The 26,786-nt window shown below is 43.1% G+C and overlaps 1 protein-coding gene across 1 annotated transcript in view; it reads right to left on the bottom strand.

The window, feature by feature from the left end:
- The window catches only part of LOC147027332 (extended synaptotagmin-2-like), a 92,757-nt gene that overhangs the window by 47,465 nt on the left and 18,506 nt on the right, over positions 1 to 26,786 (bottom strand). Inside the window, exons 3-6 of the mRNA XM_085876669.1 lie at positions 16,750 to 16,884; positions 10,697 to 10,773; positions 10,259 to 10,331; positions 9,981 to 10,070 (exon numbers count right to left, since the gene is read on the bottom strand). Coding sequence (XP_085732795.1) covers positions 9,981 to 10,070; positions 10,259 to 10,331; positions 10,697 to 10,773; positions 16,750 to 16,884 — 375 coding nt within the window. The remainder of the gene's footprint in view (positions 1 to 9,980; positions 10,071 to 10,258; positions 10,332 to 10,696; positions 10,774 to 16,749; positions 16,885 to 26,786) is intronic.

Here is a 26,786-nt window from a genome sequence, read left to right as displayed (position 1 = left end):
CTATATATATATATATATATATATATATATATATATATATATATATATATATATATATATATATATATATATATATATACATACATACACACACGAGGTCCGGCGAGGAGTGATGTAAGTGACATTTATTAATGATATGATGATGATATGCTCGGATGATAGGGGAAGGGTTAAAATAGTGCTATTTATATGGCATTAACTCCAAAATGGCCGATGTGGCCCTGACATCACTCCTCCTCACGGCACCTCCATATATATATATATATATATATATATATATATATATATATATATATATATATATATATATATATATATATATATATATATATATATATACATATATATATATATATATATATATATATATATATATATATGGTGTCCCAAAAAAAAATGTACTCACATTTTGGCTCCTCATAACACATTGAATTTTTCATTTATTTTCATATCAAATTGACCATTATAATGGCAGAAGTACAACTAGGTCTTGAGGAAAGAAAATGTATCATAAAGTGCTACTGGAAGCACGAAAACATCATGGAAGTGCAAAGACAATTTAGAAGACATTTTCACAAAGATCCACCAACGCGACACACCATTGCTCACATCCGAGATAAGTTTTAAACAGATGGAACTGTGCATGACGTCCATAAGGAGCGTTCAGGAAGACCACGGTCATCAACCACCCCCGCAAAGGAAAATCAATTTCTGGAAACCCTCCACCAATCCCCATGGAAATCTGTACGACAAATGTCTTGTGAGACAGGAATCCCAAAATCAAGCGCCCATCGCATTTTGAAGCGAATTAATTGGAAAAGTTACATTCCAAAATTAATCCATGCTGTAAATGAAGATGATCCTGACAGGAGAGCTGAATTTTGTGAGTGGTACCTGGGCAAATGCGAAGAAGATGCAGCATTTACATCCAAAATTGTTTGGAGCGATGAGGCCAGCTTCAAGTTAAATGGCTCAATTAACCGACACAATTGCACCTACTGGGCTCCTGAAAATCCGCATGTTACTACGGAACACCATTTAAACCTATCAGGGGTTACTGTGTGGTGTGGGATATCAGCATTGGGCATCCTCGGGCCATTATTTTTTGACCAAACTGTCATTGGGGATGTTTACTTAAACTTGCTGCACAAATCTGTCGGTCCACGTGTCGAAGAGATATTTGGTGACGAAGAGATTTACTTTCAGCAAGATGGAGCACCTCCCCACTACCACCGTGATGTAAGGGCCTATCTCGAAGCAACTTTTCCGAACAGATGGATTGGGCGAAGAGGTAGTGTTGAATTCCCTCCGCGTTCCCCAGACCTCACTCCAATGGACTTCTTTTTATGGGGATATCTCAAAGATAAGGTTTACGGCTCAAAACCAGCAACAGTCAATGAGCTGAAAGAGGAAATTGAAAGACAATGTCTTGCAGTTCCAAATAAAATGATTCATAATGCTGTTGAATCCATTGGTCCGCGTTATCGGCTGTGTTTGGAACATGACCGCGGTATCGGTCTTCAGTTTGAACATTTCTAAACATGCATTTATCCATTAATCTTGTTTCTAAGTCAATAAACAACACATTAATTATCATTTAAAGAGTGAGTACATTTTTTTGGGACACCCTGTATATATATATATATATATATATATATATATATAGTTACGGCTGTGGAAATTCGCAGAACACCATAAAGGTTCCTTAATCAGTTATTCCGGTAAGTCTGTGTTCAGTTAGATTTCCCCACCGTTGTTTATTGGGATTTATTTGTGTCACAGGGCTGTGATCCTTTGAGGTAGGTTTTTCTTTTTCTATCGTTATTTTGAACCAACCACATTACAACAACCAACATTGCTCCCCTTAACCACAACGCCAACCATGCCACCAACACTACAATCATGATCGCCAACCACCTAACCACCTTCGCCGCTACACCAGCTATCAATTCCCTTCTACTCCACAGACACATTCCAACCATCTCCGTATTCAGTCAATAAACGCGAGCAAAAGGAAGGAACTTGAGGGCGCGCGGCTTTTTCCCACCTAATGTTCCCGCCTGTTTCTCCGCACTTGGTGTGGGGAGAGGGCGAGGCAGATAGTTTGCCATTGGTCGGTTCGTGGAATGAGGCGCTGGGAACGGAGGCACGCCCCTTTTCGAGAAGTTGGGTTTTAAGTACCCGTTAAATAGAATCGGATCCGGCGAGGTCGGGTGATAATACCCACTCGGTTATCACTGCAGAACAGAACGGACCGCGTAAGTGGTTCGTGTCCAAGCCGATCTGTGCCGAGGTACGGTCTCCCAGTTAGCTATCCGCGCGGGTACTTAGGTATATCGAGATTCGGCGATTCTGTGTATATACTTCGGTATATCGAGAACCTTTTGGATCCCAAGCCCCGACCCTAACCACTACACCAACACCAGGCATATATCTATATCTATACATATACATATACATATACATATACATATACATATACAGCGTGGTGTTGGCGCAGTGGTTAGGGCAGCGGCTTGGGATCCAAATGGTCCTGAGTTCAAGCCCCGTTGGGCCACTGAATTAATACACCAGGGGGTTGACTCAGCCTGTCATCCTTCCGAGGTCGGCGAAGTGAGTACCAGTGTACTGGTCCGGTGTATACCCCGGTTAAAATAGGTGTACCATATCCCTGTGTCGTAAGAGGCGACCAGGGTTGCGTCAGGAAGGGTATCCGGCGTAAAACATGTGCCAAATCACTATGCGGACCATACGGATGATCCGCTGTGGCGAGCCCTAACGGGATCAGCCGAAGGAATAAGAAGATATATATATATATAAATATATAAATATATAAATATATATATATAAATATATAAATATATATATATAAATATATATATATAAATATATATATATAAATATATATATATATATATATATATAAATATATATATATATATATATATATATATATATATATATATATATATATCTATATCTATATATCTATATAGGGTGTCCCAAAAAATATACAACTTTTAAAATGCTTCGTTTGATCTTAAAAAAGCAGTACTTTTGTCACTAATGCTTCATTTCTTGTTGCAGAGACCCTGAAGTTTATTTTGATACCAAGCAAGCGCCAGAAAAATGCCAAGACTGACCGTACAACAACGGACAAAAATTGTTGAGCTTTGGCACCAGACGAAAAGTGTCATACAGGTGCAACGTCTTTACGCGAGACATTTCGGCATCCACTTGTGCCATGCACCAAACTTTCGGACAATAAAGCACACCATCTCAAAGTTTACCAATGTGGGAACCATCTGTGACTTTCACAAGGGTCAGTGGTCGAAAGAGGACAGGTTATAGTGAAGAAAATGTGGAAATGGTGAGACAGGCGGTCGTTCAGAGTGCAAAAAAATCGATTCGGCAATTCTATCTGCCTGCGCTACGTACTCAGGCCCGTAGGAGAAACAACCTGATCGAGATGAGAACCAAGTGGTTCCAGCAGGATGGGGCACCGACCCATACAGCCAGGGAAACAAGGCGTTTTCTCAATCAACATTTTGAGGGCCGCTTTATCTCCCTCTACGAAGATGTCGAGTGGCCACTGTATTCCCCTGACCTTACTCCTCCAGACTTCTTCTTGTGGGGGTATCTCAAGGACAGGATCTATGGAAACCCTAGGCCTCAGACTCGAGATCAGCTGAAGGAAAACATCCACCGAGAAATCCAGAACATTGCTCAGGAAACGTTTCCCAAAGTGATGGAGAACATGACAACGCATTTGCAGGCAGTGATCGGACAACGTGGAGCCTTCGTCGAACATGTGGTCTAAAAGAAAACGACGATTCTATACCAAAATTTAAATCTTGGTGGCAATTTTGACATTGGTACAATAAACTTCAACCTTTCACCTTTCTATCCAGCCATATATCTTTTTTAAAAATATATGTTATGACCATCCTCTTTGCAGATGAAAAGTTGCATATTTTTTGGGACACCCTGTATATATACATACAAATATATATACATATACAGCAAGTCGTCGACTTACGCCCGCGATCGGTTACGACCGACCAGCCGTAAGTCGATTTGGTGTTAAGTCGGTCAAACTTTATTTTTACCTTTATTTATAGTGTATAGGCCAATGCAAAAATTACCGTATGTATATTATACTGGATAATGATATGATAATCATCTGCAAGTCATTTTATTTACATTTTCTCTGTTCATTGTTATAACCATGGTTACAAAAACCTTTTTTATTGTTGCTGTCTCACGTTTCACTTTCTTTCCTGCTTCATACTGTTTGATCACCTACATTTTTGTGGCGAGATCAATGGCCTTTCTTTCCTTCTTGGCAGGTTGAGTAGACAAAGATAATTTCCTCTTGGTGGATATCTTGGGGGTTTGAAGTAAAATTTTCAAGACAAACTGATATGGATAAACTGCGCAAAACCGAGACCACGCTAACACGCCAGCACTGCCGGGCGCTGGGGCAGAAACTGTTGTACGCCCAGCTGGGCAACACTCGCGCTGCGCTGTTCGACATACAGTGCATAATCACGGTCGCGGGCCTGGTCTTAAAGTCGATCAGTCATAAGTCGCATAGGTCGTAAGTCAACAACTTACTGTATATATATATATATATATATATATATATATATATATATATATATATATATATATATATATATATATATATATATATATATATATATATATATTTAAAATACACACATATATACTGTGTATATATATATATATATATATATATATATATATATATATATATATATATATATATATATAAAATACACACATATATATACTGTGTATATATACTGTGTATATATACTGTGTATATATATATATATATATATATATATATATATATATATATATATATATATATATATATATATATATATATATATATATATATATATATATATATATATATATATATATATATATATATATATATATATATATATATATATTGGTCTTGGCTCATGGAAGAGCGATTAAACAGAACAAATGAGGACACAACATAACAAAGGGAAAATCAGGAGAAAGGGGAAACAACAGCAGGGCAGAGGGAGAAAGTAGATGGAGAGAGACAAACAAGGGATGCAGGTAATGATGAGGGGTAAGGGAAAATGCAAAGGATGGACAATATGGATACATTAGCAAGATTGTGTTTGACCAGTTTGTGATTTTGTCAAGGTCTGAGGAGAGGGGAGAGACTGCTGTCTGTCTCTCTGTCAGAAGGATGAGAGATGCAATGGCAGAGAGTGGAGTCATCAGCAAATCAACCCGTTTTGTACCCAAGTGTCCTGCTTCCTGGGATGCCATTTGGTCTGGATTTTCAGTATTTTGGGCTATATTAGCCGTGACGCCAATTTCCATGGCACAGCTGGTTTGTATATACACCCAGTGTGACCTTTACATGCTCTAGAAGCCATCTTGGGCTTATTTAAATAATACTTAAAATGTCACATCTTATTTCAATAATTAAAACCTCATCACTAAGTTGAAGTCAAAGGTGTGGAAAAGGATTCAGGTGAGTGTGAATGCATGGAAGAGGGTGGAGGGAATAATTGCAGACAGAAAAATATCAAGGTAATTGGAAGGGAAATTTGTGGTGACTTGTGTGATGCCAGCCGACATTCACTGTCTCGAAACAGTGGCACAAACAGCGAAAACAACAGAAGATGCAAGTCTGTGAGAACAACTGGGTCAGGTGGATTACGGGAGTGAAGAGGGTGGCTTGAAGGAGGATGGATGAACTGAGGGAGGAGATTGGTGTGCAGATGAGCTTGATACAGAGATTGGTGAAATGCTGGCTGAGGTGGGCTGGACACTTGGTGCGGATGGGGGGGGGAGGGAGAATGAATGGCAAAGAGAACGGATAAGCTGAGGGAGTGAGTTTGGAGGAAAAGAGGTAGACCACAGTTGAGATGGAAAGATTGGGTGAGGAGGGACATCAGTAAGGTAGGGGTGGAGAGAGATGGCTGAGGACAGGGGGAAATGGAGTATCATGGTCAAGGCAGGGCAGAAGGTTGGTATTGTTGGACTTCACTCCTCATTAACAGAACAGAGGAAGAAGCAGCTTCTATAAATACATAAAACTTCATGTCTTCATGGGGTTTGCCGACTGACTCCCTCCCTCCCCCCCTCCCCCTTCCCTTAGGGGTGCTGTCCCTTCGCAGCACAAAGAGGCCTATTGCTGTCCACTTGAACCCTCCCCGAGTGTCCCTTTTTTCACGAGAGGCGGTTAGCCAGGCATCAGAGTAGAGTGAAGCTTTTATCTATCAAAAAGAAGGTCCATATTAACATGTGAAACAAAAGCAGTTTGGATAATTAAAAATATTTTAAATAGTTTGTTAAAAATGGGAAACATGAGCAAGACGACCATTTGGTGCTGTTTATTACGTACATAGAAAAATAGGGCGATGCATCCTCAAGCTCACCTGGATCAGGAGCGATAGGTACCAACGCCGCACCTTCACTTTACTCCCACAATATGCACTCGTACGAGTCTTCCCTCATTCCAATCTCTATACGCCACTACCCTCGCGACTCTTCTCATCCTTCTTTCAATTTTAACTAGATTCAAATTTTAACCTGCAGCAAATACAATAAATTATATAAAAGGAAACTACATGCTGATCTGCACTGAAAGATAACCATTTGTCTGTGCGTCTGTCACCATTTTTCACAGAGATGGCTGAAAGTATCTTCGTCAAACTTTCAGATGTTCGTCAATGAGTGTCAGGGCGTTTTAGACAAAAAAAATATTGGGAAAATTTTGAAATAAAATAATATATTGTTCGAGTTTTGGGATTTGTTTTCCTTTTAAATCGTTCTATAGTGCTTAAGCCTTGGTAGCGATGTGCAAAGTAATATTAAATGATCCCAGACTCCATTCCTTCGTGGGTGTAGGGCATTGTTTTAGGCCCCCACAAAAAAATTTCTTCAAAATTCCAACAGGATTGGGACAGAATCGGGCAAAGCCGGGTAACCCCTGCTAGTAAATAATAAAATAAATACTCCAAAAATAAACTACAGTACATCTCATGAGCTAAGTAAGAAATAATAATCACAATGGATACCACGAGTTCTAGTTTCATAGTTGTACAAAAATTAAAGTCAGAAAATACAAATACGGTACTCAATCGCTGCCATCTCAATGCAAATACCTAAATACTAGAGATATGAACAGAGGGCAAATTTTATTTCACCATAGCATTAATTGAAGGACCTGTCTGATGAAGATCAGAGCAGGTCGGTAAACTCAACAACGGTCACTTTCATCCTGACGGTGAGGTGGATGAAACGCGCAGTTCAACGGTAACCTATCGATTCGGCAGTGGCTTTGCGGCGACGCGCGGGACATCAGCGGAGTAAGGAATTTAAGTTCAGGTGCGTGCGATGTACAACTAACATGATGCTCACAACCTGAGATTATCGATGTCGAGTGAGCATGGTTCACGCCGTGCCGCATCTCAATTACCTGATAAATGCACTGAACTGCACGGACTTGGGCCAATGCTGCACAAACAGCACACTGCAAGCAGAGATAACCCTACTGTCGTGTGAGATAGGATCATCTCTAATAATAAAAAACAAACAAACAAACAAAAAAAAACACGGCAGACATGTCCCCTGAGGTCAGTACCATGAAATACGATCCAGAAATTGAAAAGTGGGCAGTCATCAGACATATTTGGAAATTATTATTTATTTATAACCGAGTTGTATGGAAGAACAAAGGTGGCGGAGGGTAAGGAGTGGGAAACAGTTGGACACAATAACCAATGTCCTTGTAATTCATGTGAAGGACAAAAAGATTGACCTCTCCTAATTTTCTTATCCTGTACATAATGTATGTATACAAGGGCCTCCATCAAGCTATTATATCTTTTACATTGATCCAAGGCTCAGAGTGGAGCTAATACATAAATCACATGCAGGATAAAGACATTAGTAGACATCAGCATTCTTTAATATGAATTACAAGTACATAAGCGGACAATGGACAAATACATATGAGAGATAGGATTTAAACTCGGGTTCAGTAGACTCGGTGGTGTAATGGTTAGAACGTCCTCTCTGAGTCTGGGATGTCGGTGGTTCAAACTCCAAACTCCAAAGGCCATGCTACAAAGGGTACACGCTACCTCGTTGCTTAATGCTCAGCATTTAACTCTTCCTTCCAGAGCTCAAGGCAAGCAGTGCACCACCACACCACCATCTCAAGTCATTCTCGACCCCGACACATGGTTTAAAAACTTATTACCCACATGAACCCTATCGAACAAAACGCCTCGTACTTGCAATGGATTTAATCAACAGAACGTTGATCGAGTTATGTAACCACCATGGGAAGCAGGGAAAACCTGACGTTTCGAGTGTTAACCCTTCGTCAGAGCAAAAGAGCACCCAAAATGTCATCTTGTGCTCGCTTCCCACGTCGATTAGCAAAACTTAAACATCCTGTTGATTCAATCCATCGTTCTACATGTCTGCCAATGCAAAAATTACCAGCAAGGCGAATTCTGTATTCAATCTCACTCTTCCCTCCACACCTCCAATTTCCCAATCCTATCTCCTCCCAACTCCCAACTTCCCATCTCATTTTTCCCCCCCGATTCCCTCAATTAACATCAAGACATTTGCTTGGCAGACTATTTAATCTGGTGTTTGTGTGGCGCAGGCCTGATAGGTCGATTGACCACCTCCTGCATCAAATTTCCATTTTATTCCATCTTACTTGCAGGTAAATCGACTTCCTTCCATCCTCGCTCTGCTCTTCACCTCCACCACCAAAGGTGGACAGAAGTTACATTTTCACCCCTGTCTGTCTGTTTTGTCTGTTTGTCTGTCTGTCTGTGAGCATGATATTTCAAAAAGTTATGGACAGATATGGACGAAAGTTGGTGGACAGGTTGGTTGTGTGACAAAAAAAAAATTCTGGTCTGCAGATCTTCACCAAAATCGAATCAATTTGTCCTTGTTTTTTTTTTTTTTTCCAAGTCATTATTCACAATTGAGAGCAGGGCCAAAAAACGATATATAGCATGCTATTTCAAAAAAGTTGTGGATGAGTTGGGGAGGACAAGCCGATTAGATTTTGGTTCAGGTCCGAATCCAGATCCGGCCCCATCAGTGGGATACACAACATAAACTGTTCACCCTGATGGAAGTATGCGCTCTACCGAATGCCATTCTAGTCTCTCGTTTGTAGGTTCGCTTACTAGAGTCCAACTGTTCATTCATTTTGTGTGCTGCCTGTGGCTGATGGTTTGCATCAATGCCGAGAGTGCGGCTGTGCCAATGACGCAGTGTGCCCTGTATGTTAGGGCAGGAATTTGGCCATAGTGCCAGCAATAGCTCACCCACTCCTTGTGAAGTACACTGTGGGATGTTAACATCTACCAACTCACACCGGCAGATGGGACGCCAAGTTTAATGGATAGTAGGATGGCACACACATTGACGAATCACCCTGCCTGTGAAACACCAGGATGACAGTTTATAGCTTGGCTAAGGTTCGAAACCAAGATAAAACAGCTTCGAGGCGAGTATGCATACCTGTCAGCCATCCTGCTAGCTCAGTCCAACTGTTGCTCCAAAGTTACTGCATCGTCTTTGAACTCTATGTCCCCAGTTTACCATGAGCCTCGACATTGTGTACAACAACAACAAAACATTAATTTCCATTCTGATCTTTGGCCTTGCTTATTGAGAAGCAGCCGTATGCTATATCGTGAGAGCAATGTGCATGCGTCTCATCACCGTTGAAATTGCTGAGCGGTGGGGAAGCAATCACCCCCAACGAACCTGCAATTGAATAGGTTGACAAGTAAAGGATTCCAAGGGATATTAATGTCACCAAGCGTGCCGGTTAAAACAACAACTAGCGAAAGTACGATTTCTCTCCATGATCCATCGGAACACAATTCAATTTTCACACATCTCATCCTCACCGGTCTCTGGATAAAGAAGAGGGTCAGTGCTCCAATGATCGGCATTTGGCCGATGAGCGGTTCAAGTACAACACGTAGCATGCCATGCAGCTGTGCAAGAAAGCAAAGAGGCGAACAATTAAAAAAATAAAAAATAAAAAAAACCACCGTCCGGGAAAGGCTCCACAGAACATGTGAAGTTTTACAAGTTTGCAAACTATCAAAATATAATTAAAGTTTTAAAACCTCGAGAAAGTTATTCCGATCAAGGAACATTGAGGTCCGTCCAAACTACACACCTGGAAATCCTTAACTCCACCCTTCACCAAGAACTTTGGAATTTCCACCACCACTTCACAATCACTCTTGTAACTAGAAAAAAACAAAACAAACAAAACAAAAAAAAAAAATACCACAAATAGCAATTTGGTCAAAAACAAACAGGCTGCCAACATTTCTTAAGACTGCTCTCCTGACACCGTGAAATACAAACATCTTCATCGATCTGCAGAAAAAGCGTTACGCAAATTAAGCATCAAAATCAAACTTTCAAACTTCCAAGCAATTGACTTTTTGAAATGCTCCTGTCTTTTTTTATTCATTTTTTTATTTTTTTTAGTTAACAACACAAGAAAGGAACCGTCGTAGTAATAAAATAACGTGTGTTGCAAATGATGACAATCGGGGTTGTGGGAATGACAAGGTGAGTGCCATCCATCGAGTGCGTTTGTCGGCACCTGATATGCAGGTCCATCAGGATTTGGTTCTTGTTTACATTCTTATCGTAGGTCTTCACTCCTGTAATTCTCGGAGGCTGAGGACACAAGCCACATTGCAGATATGTGAGCGAGTCTGAAGCACATTAATCTCATCAAAAACATAAAACAAGCAGAAAAAAGATAATTATACCAAAACACAAGTCAAATTTCAAAACTACAAGATATCTGATGATTCCGCTGAAGAAGATTTGTTTCATCTCACACATCCTCTCATACCCTGTGGTGCTCCGCGTGAAGCTGCCCCGTGGCATTGATTACAGTGAATGGTTTGGCTTTGTGTTCCCAACTGGTCAGGACAGGAATCTGTCTTTTGCGAAAGAGAGGGTGACACCCAAATCAAATTGCAATGTCCATCCTATGGACTGCACACTTAATGATGCATTGCTCTGCACGAGAAACACCAGCGTGACAGTTTATAGTCGGGTCGGGAATCGAACCCCTCAAAAGGTGTAATCAAGAACGCTCAAAGGTAAGACAGCGAGTAAGTATATCCACAACGTGCTGGCCAAAGAGTCTACAGGTGTGTGCACTCACCTTTGAGCCGTCTAGTCTTGGTTTGAATCTCGGTCCGGCTATAAATTGTCATCCTGGTGTTTCGGAGGCAGGGTGAGGAACCAACGTATGTGCCGTCCCTCTGAAGGACATTAAACTGGGCGTCGTGTCTGTTAAAGATCTCATGGTGTCCTTCACAAAGAGTAGGAGAGCTATCGCTGGCACAATGAACAAATTCAAAATTCCGACTCGAACCTACATGGGACACTGAATCAGTGGCACAACTGTGCTCCAGGAAATGATGCAAACCATCAGCATATGATTGATTGAGTGGATCGATATATCTCTTCTATTTAAAGCTTATGTTGGTACTTTAACCATGAGAGGAGAGGATGGACTCCTCCTCCTCCTCCTCCTCCTCAACGTCAACCACTCAATAGACGTCAACCAATGGCTGGAAGAATGGTGTAGGGAGGAAAGTTTTCCATCTAAGAAGAATTGGGAATCATTTCAGGGACAAAGGGAGTGTTTCCAGAATGATGGCCATATGTTAAATAAAAAAGGGGCAGACGGTTTGAAGTTGGAATTGAGGAAGGAATTCAGGCATTTTTTTCGGTCAGTGGAGGGTGGGGAAGGTATTAAGGAAGGAACTGATGATGTAATTGTGATGAGTAAGGCCAGGCAAGATAATAGAATTTCAGGAAGGGAAAAGTTAAACATATTCTATACCAATGTCAGAAGTTTAAATAATAAGATGGAAGAGCTTGAAGCCAAAGTAGATAGCGAGGAGTACGGTATAGTTGCAGTGAGTGAGACATGGTTTAAGGAGGAGTAAGTGGAGGACAGGATTAGAAGGCTCCAAGGTGTATCGGTGTGATAGGAAGGAGAGAATAAGAGGAGGAGTCACAATCTGGGTAAAGGACAGCATTGCATCAAGAGAAAGGGTGACATTGAGGAAGGAATAAATGTTGAGGATTCTGTATGGGTGGAGATTAGAGATTGTAAAAACAGTAAGAGGAGGAAGGAGGAGGACATGAAGAATTCAAAAGGGCATGTGGTGAGGGAAGAGTATTGATTATGGGGGATTTTAACTTGCCAGGGATAGATTGGGTCCAGGAACAGGGAAAGGGCAGAGAAGATTACGATTTCCTAGTTTTGGTTAAGGATTGCTTTGGTAACCCAGTTTGTCGATAAGGCCACGAGGGGGAGTGCACCAAGACCTCCTTTTAAGTTACGATCCCAATATGGTGGTTTTAGCGGTTGAAGGAGACAGGGCTTTATACACTAGAAAGGAGGTGGTTACGAGGAGATACGATAGATATGTTTAAGACAGTGAAAGGTATCGATAAAATAAATGCAGATGAATTATTCAACAGAATAGACAGATATAGGACCAGCAGCCATAGCCTGAGAGTAAAAAGGAGGAGAGTTAAGATGGTAGTAAAAGCCCAGTCACACCTTGACGTTTTAGCCAGCTCATGCCGATTTTTGGAAAATTTGTGTTAAACGCTGGTACACGTCGAATACGTTATGGGTAAGTTTTGATAACATTGAGAGCACGCTGAAAAACACTGCCATACGTCATTGTACGCTGGCTTTAAACGTTGTACTTTGCGGTTGTCCTCAAATTTTCCATGCTTGAAATTTTTCGACGTATGCCAGCGTATGACTCACACGTTCCGCATAACGCTGGCCATTAGTTGTAGGCACGTCACGCGATCGTTGACACACGTCGACACACGTTACTTGTAAGTTACTCATTAGCCGAAACACGTCGAGGTAATGTTTAGCGTACCCGAAACCTATTTCTAACCAATGAGTAACGTGTTGTACGCACGATATGCGAACGTTGACACACGTTACTTGTAAGGTACTCACAAGTCGAAACACGTCAAGGTAATGGTTAGCGTCAGTGTTCCAGACTCCCTGTTTTTTTTTTTTTGTACGGCGGTGATGTTGACACTTCGATTTCTCGTGCAGTTATAATATAATGTAATTAAAAGGCTGCCGCTCAACGATTTAAATCATAACCGCACTAGAAATCGAAGTGTCAACATCACCGTCATACCGAAGAAAAAAAAATAAAAACCAGGGAGTCTAGAACACTGATGCTAACCATTACCTTGACGTGTTTCGACTTATGAGTGACTTACAAGTAACTTTTGTCGACGTGTGACAACGTTGGCATATCGTGCGCACAACTTATTCCCATCGCATGCGGATTGTGTTTCATACGGCAAGTACGTCGTAAAATGTTTAACACGTTTAAAATTACAAGACGTACTCCACTTACTACGACGTATGATAGCGTACTTTAGCGTTCTATTCACGCATACCAAACTTACCCATGCCGTATTCGACGTGCGCCAGCGTTTTAGACGCATTTTTCAGAGGTCGGCATACGCTGGCAAGATCGCCAAGGTGTGACTGCAATGTTGACACTTCCATTTCTCCGGCGGTTACGATTTGAATTGTTGTGCGGCAGCCTTTTAATAGGCTATGTCACGTCATCGTCGGCGATACGTGCAGCGCGCTATGCATGTTAGACTATCGTTGGGCATAGGTTGTGAACGCCGACAACAGGCTAAGCATTCGTTGGTATAAGTTATCTATAAGACAACGAAACGTTCCATGTCCGTTACTCATATGTTATGCATACGACCAACTCGTTATGAATACGTCCGAATCTTTAAAAAAAAAAAAAAAACATCAAAAGTTCAACGTAAGCCAGCGTTTACATACATTTTGATACGTTGCCATTGCTGGCTCAAACGTCCAGGTGTGACTGGGCCTTAAGGCAGGGAGGGGACTTTTACTCAGAGAGTAATTAATGCATGGAATGGTCTCCCTGGAAAGATAGTGGCAGCAGAAACAGTAGATAAGTTTAAATTGGAATTAAATAGTTACCTGGAAGTTATGGAGATAGAGGGGTATCGGGATGTTGGCAGGACTTTTGGGTAGTTTGAGTATGGATGGGTGATTGCGTGCAAAATGCCATGTTTGTGAAGGTCATGTCAAGGAATAGTGTGTGGTTGTTGCATATATTTCTCACCCAAGAGCCTCTTTCGCCCACCCCCCCCCATCCCCGGAAAAGGAAACAAAAAATTCTAATGAAAACAAACATATTTCCAAATTTTTATTTTAACACCTTAAAGATGTCCCCGAGAATGCTACATTCTTCTCATTCCCATTCCGCTCATTCCCCCAATTAAATTGCATCATTTTGACGGATAAATTTGATCTGGTGTTGATGTGGCGCAGGCAGGATGGGCCGAACGGCCCCCTGTGCATCTAGTCACACACACACACACACACACACACACACACACACACACACACACACACACACACACACACACACACACACACACACACACCGGTCCATCATTCCTGCACCACATCAACACCACACTAATTTATCAACACAAGATCAAAACTAGAGGGGGAAATCACTTAAAACATGTAGAAATGCAAAAAAAAAAAAAAAAAATTCAAATATTTTTTTCATAATGGCCGCCATAGCGGCCATATTAGATTTTGGACCAAGTCCAAAATCGAATGGCATGATCCTTGGACCAGACCTAACCCCCCGACCAAGTTTCGTCGAAATCCGTCAAGGAGTTTTTCCGTAATACTGTTGACAAACAAACAAACAAACAAAAAGGGGTGAAAACAGTAACCTCCGATCTTCGACGGCGGAGGTTAACAAGAAAAATGCAGTTTATTTATTTACTTTTAAGTGTTTTTTTGTGTTCGGGTTCAGGTTTCCTCGTTATTGCCTGAAACAAAAACTTTTATTTAAACCAAAGTCAAAGTCAACAACTTAAAAAAATTCGATTCCAGTTCCTCGATATAGGAGGATGCTTCAATTACGTCAGATATGCAATCTGATCCGTTGTTCAGCATTCTCCCTTGCAACTGCAAACTACCGAGTGCATTGCGCTCTCATTGTTCAGGGCAGGAATTTTGAATTTTCACAAAGGTACCAGCATGGAGTGGCGGCCTCACCTAATCAAATGCACCGTCTAATATTAATGCTTACAAGCGAGTGCAAGCAAAACAAGATAGCAGACTTAATGTTCCCTCTGCAAGAACAGCATACGTGATGATGCGATAACTTCCTGGCAGTGTACCAGAACGACATTATGTAGAACAAAGAACTAGTCCATATGCTCTGACAAAAGGTCAACGTATGAAACGTCAGCTTGTCCTCGATACCCACGGCGGTTGGCATCCCTCAATCAACGTTGTTGCCGGCATCCATTGTTCCACCAGAATGACAGTTTGTAATCGGGTCATGATGCATCAAAACTCAAACCCAGACTTGACTTAGCAGAAGCACATGAACCTATTCCATCAGACGACGACCACGCAGCTGCGTCGCACAACAAATCCCCGGGGCAGGCCCAGACAGGAAGCCTTCATTACACAGGACACACATTCCGCAAAACGAAGAAGATTCTTTTGAGCTTTAAGCTTTTTTGCAAAGAACACGAAGAGATTGTGCATGGAAAACCGTCAAGTCCAATAGTTCGGGGCCGAATTTAAACCAGACAGCAATATTTATCATCTTAATAAATGTCTTGGTGCAGACTTGCATGAATGCAAGATGAATCATCACACAGATATTCAGGCATCTTACAAAGACATCAGAGTGTTCAAATTGGATTCCTTCCACCTCAAACATCGAGACATTCTCTCGGGGAGGAAAATTAATTACATCCTCCCAAGGTCACCCTTTATTACACAATAACAGAAACGCAACGCTTCAATCACAATTGCTTAATTCGCTTCCAAAATCCTACGTTTCCCAAGACGCCCGCGTACATCACACGGACGAACGTCTCCCACCTCGTTTCACACTCAAAATGATTCAATATTTATCAGCACATTGGATGTTTTTCTTATCAAAACTGACATAAGCATTTTTGACAAACATTCAATTTATCATGTAGGCTTTGAGGTCCAGCAAATTGGTGGGTGGCCGTATCCAAGTTGGGAAACTCAGGCCAGTGCAGAACATGCCGATCGTTTGTCGCATCCCCAACTGCTCGACTTCCTCAATGTAATGCAGTGACAATTTTATCAAGTGTTGTGATTATTGTCATGGTCAAACACCTGGACATCACACTTGATAAGCTACAGGTACAAGTATTTCAAGTTTGTATTCATGAATGTATAAGGAGAGGGTGGGGAGAGAAACTTTCATGAGAGCTGTTCACCACGACCTCAGGTCAACCCCAACCACTCATGATCTCTTACACCCCAAATGACCCCCATTCCCAAGTACTCCATTTTTCCAAGTTATTGTGAATTTCACAGATTTAGTATTCCATAGTTATTGAAATCGGAGTTCAGTTTGTCTTAAATTATATCAGTCCAAAACGTCCTTGCATCACCACTTAAATAATGGCAAGAACAGCTGAAAGAGATGATTCAGAGGGTTTTACACTGATCAACATCATGGCAAATAAAGAGATGATGTCCACCTTTAAAAAGATTTACAGGTGAGACAGTACCTGGTCACCAAAATTGACTTTGGTGAATGTGAAGGTCTTGAGCATTTCGTTGGAAGAGCGCACGACGGGCTCAATCGTCTCTCGTAGAAAGTTGTCCATGTACTGGCTGAAGAAGGGCCAGGCATGAGCTAGGATCTACGCGCGAGACGAACAGCAGCAAGTCAATGCAAAAACAAAGCAGGTGCACTTTGCTGGTCAACATCACTCGATGGGTCATTAAAACAAAACCTGTTTTAGGTTTCCTGGCAATGGAAATCAAACACATTTTGCAGGTTTCTGCAATGTCTTCACCTTCCATCTATTTATGTACAAAGATTTGGCAAAATTTTGATGTTCACTTGCACCTCTCCCCTCCTACCCCTATGGAATGCCTAATACATACGATACTCCCATCTACCCCAACCTCATTTACATTATCACACTCACCTATACTCTTTTCCCCTCCACTCCCCCCCCCCCCCTAATGTGGCCAGATAGCTCAGAGGTGAGTATGCATACCTCGGGGCTGTCTCGCCAGCTTGATTCTCGGCCTAGCTAAAAACTGTCATGCCAATTTTTCACAGGAAGGGTGCGGCATCAATGTGTGTGCCGTCCCTGAGATAGGCATTAAACGGGAATCCTGTCTAACATCTGTGCATGAGTTTGGGGACATCAAGGATCACAGTGTCCTTTCGCGAAGAGCAAGTGAGCTATCGCCGACACCATGAACAAATTATAAATGCAAACTTAGACATTGAGTAGCAAGTGGTTTGACATTCTCAGAAGCCCCTTTATACCAGGTTACACTGCTTGCTGTCTCGGCAGCAGGTTCTGCATTATAGCCAACTTGTCAGGTACTTTGGATAGAAAGGAAAATTAATACAACAACCCCCCCCCCCAAAATTATAGACTTAACCAAAAGACTCACAAATAGGGAGCCAATCAAAAGTAATGCAACGCATTTTTTGCCCAATTCTGACGTCCCCACCCCCCCTCACCTTTACACCTATTTAAATTTCATATATTAATCTCAGGATGCTATTTCTTCCATTGTTTTTTTTTTTCAGTTACGACAAACTGTATTTGAAAAAGTAAAGGTGGTACACTGTACCGTCAAAAAAACGCTGTAATGACGTCAATGGAATAATCGCCTGGAGTGGTGATATCATTTTAATCATGTCCAATTCCTTTCAGTGGCAAATGAGATTAAGTGTCTGCGGAAAAAAGTAACGATAGAACAAACGGTCGTCCAAACTTCACCAACAATATTAACTTTGTACTTTGGCTATTTACATTCCATCATTATTTTACATTGTGCAGATCTTGGCGATATTAAAACACGTTTTAATACAATCGTGCCAGTTAAAGGATATCAATTTTCACAGTCGTCTAACGAACTCTGGGTAAACGGTAGATGAAGAGAAGGAGAGGCAAAACGTTGCATATGCAAGAAAAGTTATCGCTGAAATCTGGTCGCAAACAATAACATACGGGTACCCGACACTGGCAGAGTATATTGCGCCAAGTCATGATGAGGAAGTTGTCATTGAAAAGGACTGTGATTAGGGGAGAGAGAGAGAGAGACAGAGACAGAGAGAGAGAGAGAGAGAGAGAGAGAGAGAGAGAGAGAGAGACAGAGACAGAGAGAGAGAGAGAGAGAGAGAGAGAGAGAGAGAGAGAGAGAGAGAGAGACACAATACATTCTGCAGATGGTGAAATGCCGTGACAGATAATGTGATGAACCAAGAAGTTGATATTTCAGTCGTCAAGGAGCATTTCTTGCCCCCACCTCTGCCACTTTTAGACAGAATATGGTCTTCTGTGTCATATGGATGATTCCCATCATTATTTGTGCATTTGGTTCTTGGAAACAGCGTCCTTCCTGTAGCAGCAAATAAAAATGTGCACTTTACCACGTGTCTATCAAGTCGCTAATGACTCATTTATGAATCTGCGGGAAAAGGACGCTCCAACAATTCCAACTACATCGCAAGAGGCAGTGCAATGTGTGCGCCCTCAGCGTGTGGCGGAGAAACATCAGCGCAAACTTATGTGCATTTTTTATTAGTGTACCATATCGAGGCTCGTCTGAGAGATAACACACAACACACAGCAAGGGGGGGCATGAGACAAGAGGGGCGGGAGTGGGAAGGACAAAACAGTGGGGAACAGAGACACAAGGACATCTGTGGAAGGGAGAGGGATGTGGCGGGGAACACGGCGTATAAAAGATGGACATTACAGAGACTTTCAAGAAGGAAAGCAAGGAATTTGAAGGAGGTGAGTTTGGGGTGGATTAACGGGGGAAGAAAAGATCGAGGATTTGGATGGGATGGATGGGATAAGAGGTGGTGCTGAACAGCTGTTTTGAAGGCCTGGAGGGAAGAATGGGATTGAACAGAGTGAGGGTTAGGTCAGGTCAGGTTCGATCTGTGACCTGCTACAGGTACCATGTAAACCTGTACTAACCTGTTCCATGGTCGGGTTGTCGGCGACTAAACCGTCTCCCCCATCAGGTTTTCTGGTGAGGAGGGTGTTTGGATATGGACACCCAGCAGGATTAAAAACAAAACCTGTCAAAGGGCGGAGGAGCTCCTTGTGAGCCAACGGCCATCCATATCTAGTGCCCAACTGTGTCTGCGGACGTCCTCCTGCAGTTGGGTCACTTCTTATTAGGAGGTTGGTGGCAGGATTTGCACTCCGACCACCGTAAAACCCTTCATTCCGCAAAACGCAAAAACGCAAAAAAATCTGAAAACCCACTCCGTGGGAGTACCTCCTGTGCAGCTTCCCTTCGCAGGGCAGCTCACCGGATGACGGGATTGGGGCAAAGCCTTCGGGACCCCCAATCTTTGATAGGAGGGAAACCACAGGGTAACATCCCTGGGTCAGATTGCGGGAGAGTGTGTCGGAGTGGTGCTGAGGTGTCGTCCACCAGACGGCGGTCTCCTTGGGTTAACCTGAGGCGGTCCCTTCGGGTGGGTGCCTGGAATGTCCTATCCCTAAGAGAGGATGATCACCTGTCTCTGTAATCATCTGAGCTCAAGCGTTTGGACATCGGGATTGCAGCTCTCTCTGAGGTTCGGAGACCGGATTGCGGCGAGATAATGGTGAGTGGTTACACCTACTATTGGTCTGGTCGCTCTGATGGTTACCATACCCAAGGAGTTGTTGTAGCTGTGTCCAATAAGCTGACCCCAATGATAATTGAGGTAACACCGGTCAACGAGCGTATTATGAGATTAAGGACTCGTCACTCCTTAGGTGTCATTTCCCTGGTCTCTGTTTATGCTCCGACTGAGGCGAGTGATCTCACCGTGAAGGACACATTCTACGCCACACTCGAGTCTGTGGTTGATCAGTGCCCCAGACGAGATACACTTCTAGTCTTGGGGGATTTCAATGCATCGACTGGAACTGATAGGGATGGTTATGAGGTGTGTGTTGGTCCCCATGGGTCAGGAACTATGAACCAGAATGGCACTAAGTTCCTTGACTTTGCAAGAAGTCATGGACTTAGGGTGGCTGGTTCATGGTTTCAGCGCCCACAAGCTCATCGCTGGACTTGGTATTCCAACGGTGGCGGTGTGGCAAAGGAGATTGACCATGTCCTCATTGATGGTAGTTGGAGGATGATCCAGAACTGCAGGGTCTACCGGAGTGCTCAGTTCCTCAATACTGACCACAGGCTTGTTGTAGCAACTCTAAAGCTGCACCTTAAATCCTGGAGAATGGTACCATCCCAGCCGAGGCTGGATGTTGCCAAGCTCAGGGATGAGAGAGTATCTGAGGAGTTTGCGAACAGGCTGAGTGGACACTTGGGGGGTCTGGGTGCTTTGGGGGGTCCTGAAGAGTTGTGGAGCACCTTCAAGACCACCGTCCTTGATGTTGCCGGTGGATGCCTTGGAGCTCACCGCAGGGCAAAGAAGAATTTTGTCTCTCAAGGGGCACTGGATACCATTGACCAGAGTCGCAGGGCCAGGCTGAATGGCAGGGCTGAGCTGTTCAGGGAGCTGAGGCGTAAAACTGTACCTGCACTGAGGGTGGACAAGGAGGCCTATGTGCGAGGAATCTGTGAGGGGGTAGAGCATCACCTGTGGACAGGTGATTCTCGTCCCGCTTACAGGGGAATTCGCGCATTACGTTCATCCAAGCCCATCCCTCGGAGCACTACAGTTCGAGCAGAGAGTAGTGGGCTCTTGACAGAGGAGTCTGAAGTGAAGGCCAGCTGGGCCGGTTACTTTGAGCGGTTGTACCGGGCTGATCCCCCAACTGTCGAGTTGGACGTCAAGGGTGTTACAATCCCTGTTGCTGACCCTCGAATCAACTGTGGTCCACCTTCGCTTGTGGAAACACGGGCTGCGGTGAACCAGTTGAAACGGGGCAAAGCTCCAGGGATCTGTGGCATCCATGCCGAACTTCTCAAGGCTGGTGGAAATGCTGCACTCGTGTCGTTGCATGCAGTTTTGTGCTCTGCCTGGAACACAGGCATCATCCCAACTGACTGGAAGAGGGGCCTTGTTGTCCCTCTCTGGAAAGGGAAGGGTGATCGCCAAGACTGCAACAACTACCGAGGGGTGACGCTGCTCTCAGTGCCGGGCAAGGTCTTTGCTCGGATAATTCTCGATAGGGTTCGCCACCATCTGCTTGAGCACCAGCGTCCAGAGCAGTCAGGCTTTACACCAAAGAGGTCAACGATTGACCGTATCCTTGCACTTCGTGTCCTCACCGAACGCAGGCGAGAGTTTCGGCAGGGGCTGCTTGCAGCCTATGTTGATCTCTGTAAAGCGTTCGATTCAGTGAATCGGGATGTCCTCTGGAGGATTCTTGGTCTTCGTGGGGTGCCACCAAAACTGATCGATCTGATGTCTGAACTCTACTCTGGTACTGAGAGTGCTGTGAAGTGTGGTGGTACCATCTCTGACTTATTTCCAGTTGTTACTGGAGTTCGTCAGGGATGTGTACTGGCCCCCACACTTTTCAGCACTTGTATGGACTGGATTCTAGGGAGGATGTCGGAGAGATCAAGTTGCGGTGTGTCATTTGGGAATGTCAAGATCTCGGACCTTGACTTTGCAGATGATGCAGTCATCTTTGCGGAGACTTTAGACATCCTCTTGGGGGCCCTCAAGGTGCTGAATGAGGAGTCGGAGCCGTTGGGATTACGGGTTTCTTGGGTCAAAACAGATCCAGGCTTTCGGTGACATCTTGGATGCTGCTGTCCTGTCTGTGTCTGTTTGTGGTGAGGATGTTGAGGTCGTGGAGAGATTCACTTACCTTGGCAGTGATATTCATGTCTCTGCTGGCTGCGAGTCAGAGGTCAATAGACGTCTGGGTCGGGCCTGGGGAGTGATGGATTCACTGGATCATGGGGTGTAGCGCTGCCGGTACCTGTGCGGGAGGACGAAAGTCCGAGTCTTCAGGTCCTTGGTGCTTCCAGTCTTGCTCTATGGATGCGAGACTTGGACTCTGACCAAGGATCTGAGACGGAGACTTAATTCCTTTGGTACCAGGTCTCTTCGGAGAATCCTTGGCTATCGCTGGTCGGATTTTGTGTCCAACGAGCGGTTGCTGAGAGAGACTCGGATGAGATTTGTTACCTGCATAGTCCGTGAGCGTCAGTTGCGGCTGTATGGACATGTGGCTCGTTTTCCTGACTCTGATCCTGCTCACCAGATTCTCTCAGCGAGGGAGTCTCATGAGTGGAGGAGGCCAGTGGGTCGACCACGTGCCTCATGGTTGCAACAGGTTGACCATCATCTCAAGGAGATGGGGATGGGCCTGGCATCTGCCTGGGGGATGGCCAGACGGAGGCCCCTGGAGTACCGGCGGAAAGTGGACGCAGCGACGCGCTGTTCTGGCACATGCTCCCATACCTGACCTGACCTGAGAGTGAGGGAGCTTATTCCAAAGGTGAGAAAAAAGAGGAATGAAAGAGTGAAGGTGAGCAGTGTTTTGTGATTTTGGTAGTTTTACCAGAAGGGGGTTGTTGGCAGTCCTTGAGCATCCTGCAGAAATGTGGTGGGGACAAATCGTAGACACAGCGGGGGGGGGGGGTGAGACCAGAGAGGAGACGGTAGAAGACAGAAAGACCACCGACCTGCCTGCAGTGAGAGTGAGAGACCCAAAGACTCAGCCTCATCGCGGGAGATGCCAATGATCCAAAATGCCTTGGTTTCCACAGCGTGAAGCCGAGAAAGGTGAGAGTCAGGAGCACCAGCCCAGAGAGGGAGAGCAGTACTCCATCAGGCTGCGGACGAAAGCTTTGTATGTGGTCAAGAGCTCAGGTGGGCTGAGGAAGGACTTTGCACGATGGAGGATTCCCAGTCGGCGACTGGCTTTGGAGGCGAGGTTTGAAATTTGGCTTTCCCAGAAAAGATCATGGCTGATAGTGAAATCCAGAATTTACATCTCGGTGAAAAAAATAATTTTGCTGAGCAGAACGAGGGGACCATTTTTTTTATGTCTCCACTGATGAAGTCACCAGAGGCATTATGTTTTCAGGTTGTCCATCCATGATTATTTTCACCGTTTTCTCTAAAGATGCTTATCTGATTGACACAAAATTTTCACCAAAGGTGCAACTACTCATGCAGAATGTTTTAATGATAATTATGACATCATGGGTCAGTGGTGTGGTCGCCATGTTGGAAAAACCGAAAAACATTGGACCTCTGCATCTCCGAAATCGCTCCATGGAAAAAAAATTGAAACTTGGTACATAGCAAGTACTTCCCATGGGAAAAGAATGATAATTTTGATGACATCATAGTTGCAGAAGTCAAATGCTTTGTCTGATCAGTATGAAAAATTTTGAGGGCCATTTGGGGCGAAATTGTATGGGGGGGGGGGGGAGGGGGAAATTGATGATGCCATTGGTCAAGTGTTCTGCAGCCATATTTTCTTTTAACATAAAAAAAACCTTTAAAATCTTATTCTTCTAAACGATTGAACAGATCGGGGTGAAACTTTACAGGTATGATTGCCTCTGCATGAGGAACAAAACGTTCTCCATCTATGACATCACAAGTTACATGGTTTTGCAGCTTTGAGTTTTTGAAGAATAAAACTTTTAAAATCTTCTTCTTCAGAACGGCTTGACAGATCGAGGGGACACTTCACTCACACGTTCCCCAGGCCTTGGGAAAGCAAAGGTGTTCACAATTTATTAATAGGTCACATGGTCTGGCAGCCATATTCGATTGAACAAAAATCTTAAATTATTTCTCTTGAACCGCTTCATTAAATCAATGTGAAACATCACAATTATGATCACATTGTCATGGGGAATATATATTTGAAATTTCAACCTAATTGGTTGCATGGTCTGATTATTTAATTGACCAGTATTATTTAATATTTTCAAATCGAACTTGGTACAAGTACCTTTTATGATGTGAGAATCTGTGCGGAGGCATATCTGGTGACATCACAACGTCAAAGAGTGCCCTTCTAGTTGTGGGTGTTTCTTTTAGTTATAAATTCCAAAGACTTCTAAATATAGACAAATACATTTGAAAAGTACTCCAATGAAAAGTTTTGCTCAAAACTCAACATTTATTTTTTCAGTTTAATGCTAGATTTTTGTGGTATTTGTGAGTAAGCATTAGTAAATGTCTGTAAATTAATGATTAAAATTGATGGTTACATGTTATAAGTTTAATTTAGCATGGACCAGTAAATTGTATGCCTGGTGTTGGCTTAATGGTTGGGGTGGTGGGTTTAGGATCCGAGGCTCCCGAGTTCAAATTCTACTCGTTTGTTGAATTAATACCAGGTGGTGTTGACTCTGCCTGTCATCCCTCCGAGCTCGGCAAAATGAGTGCCAGCTTGCTGGTATCCTGTGTCGGAGTGGCGACCCGTCCAGGATTGTGCCCTATAGCCAAGTAGACTGCTTCGGCAGCACGAACGCTCTGCACAGAGTATGGTCCCAATGGATGGATGGAAGTAAATTGTAATATAAACTGCTTGCTGTAATGAGCCAATTTGGACTGTAGATGGCAGTTTTAGTACCATAAACTGCCTGGCGAGATTCATGAAGATGCTGGAATGTTCACAGACGAATCTTCGAGTATGGACGAAAATTGCATTTGCGGAAGGCATGAGATCGTTCTGTGTTGCTATATAAACCAACGAGAGGGAGGTGTAGAGAGATGGGTGACCTGTGATGAGCCATGCGTTTTGATCATCACTGTGCTCAATTCAACTCTGATGAGTGAACGAGGTGTTAATGTCCAGAGTGGTTGTTTACACGTGGAGCTGATTATTATTAGGTTGATTAAACCCTAACAACGCGACAAGACTCATTGGTTTAACAGCCCTGATGGACGAGGTAAACATGTGTTAGTTGAGCTGGCAGGACAGACAATGGGTGGAAACAACCCAATGTGGGAATCGTTATTGGACATTGCATTGCATGTAGTGGTGAACTTCCTCACTTGACCTTTTTACCTGTTTATGTGAAATAAGAGTTTCAGAAACGTTACGCTGGTGATGTGATCACTGTAACGTCACTCAGAAGTCAGACCCCAACTGACAAAGATCCATTTTATTAGTAGCCGACCGGTACGTTTGTTCATAACCTTGGATTGCAGTCGTTCGAGAATGACTGGGTTCAGGACCACGAACCCGTTCTGACAGCCAGAAGTTTTGTGGCAGCCATGTTGGAAAACATACGCACACTAAAGCGAAGGAAACCCCAAGGTGCGTGAACCCCCGACATATTTCATTTATCGTCTCATCATCAAAAAAAATCAAATTGAATGAAAAGCAGACATTGCAAATAATGAAACAAATGACATCATGATCAAAACACATCAATGTCTCTGACTTATTGAACGAGGTTTGACATGGAAGTGACTTCCACAATTACAGTTTATCCATCAGCTGAACATTTGAATTCATCATCTTGACGATGTGAATTTCTCAAAACAAAGATTTCTTCTCCAACACATTTGATTCCTATTGCATACCCTGGAGAAATTCCCATGGTCAAAAAGCGTGTCCTTGAGTGTCACATTCAAACAGAACGATTGTGACTCTGGATTATCCGATATTTGGGATTCCATTCCACTTCTTCTTGGTTCAGGCATAAATAAACATCTCTGATGACAAATTATTCCGGCAATTTGTTCCTCATCAAGTACCCACCATTGGAACAAACTGGATGGTACAAATCAGTTCCATGTTGAATGCTACAGTCAACATCAGCTGTCCTCCTCAAACGCAATGATTACACAAAGCAATTTGCTTTTGTCATTAATGCACTGTATTGAATATGTGTATCATTAAATAAAGGGTGCATAGCGTTATGTAACAGCACTGGAAACCCCCCCCCCCAATGAAAATACATCCTCCAACCCCATGGGTTAGGTATTTTCTGAAGCTTCTTGTATGCAAGAACCATATGTATCCAAGGCTGAAACATTAACATTCTGCTTTGAAAACCGTCACCTTAACTTCAGGGTATATTTATTACACATTTGTCTGTTTCTCATGTCAACCTTGAGGAAGAAAAGGGAAAATGCAAAGAAAGGATGTGGAACGTTGGCTTGGGGTAAAGTTGAGAAAAATGGGAAGAGGGGAGAGGGGGGTTTACATTCTGGCATTTTGCATAAGTAATATGTAGATGTCTCCTTAATTACAATTTTTATGCCCTCAAACCCTACATTTAAAAAGTTTGAGACAAAAGGAAAGCACTTGACAAAACCTGTTCGACCTGCATGCCTTGCAAACCAAGCGGAGACACGTTTCGGAGACCGCAGAGGTCCCTTTGTCTCATTTTAAAGATTTGATGTCCGAAATCAACTGTTTCGACGACAACCCATTACAAAACAATGTTTGTCTATCTGGTAGAGGGGAAAAAATAGATATTGCACATGAAGGTGAACTTTCTCACACATGTAGGCCTGTCGTTTTATTAAGCATCCCACTACTTCCTCGGTGGATTGTGATTAATACATCCAAAGAAATGAAATTAATCCAAAGAAGAAATGTTTGAATTTGCAATTTCCCAACTGAATACAAGTCACAAATGGTTCATGGACGACGACGACGAC

The sequence above is a fragment of the Eptatretus burgeri genome, chromosome 4 (genome assembly GCF_056783735.1).
Source record: "Eptatretus burgeri isolate ZD-2024b chromosome 4, Ebu_testis_v1, whole genome shotgun sequence".
Classification (NCBI taxonomy): domain Eukaryota; kingdom Metazoa; phylum Chordata; class Myxini; order Myxiniformes; family Myxinidae; genus Eptatretus; species Eptatretus burgeri.
The sequence above is the reverse complement of the archived record's forward strand: the minus strand, read 5'-3'. Positions and strand labels throughout refer to the sequence as shown.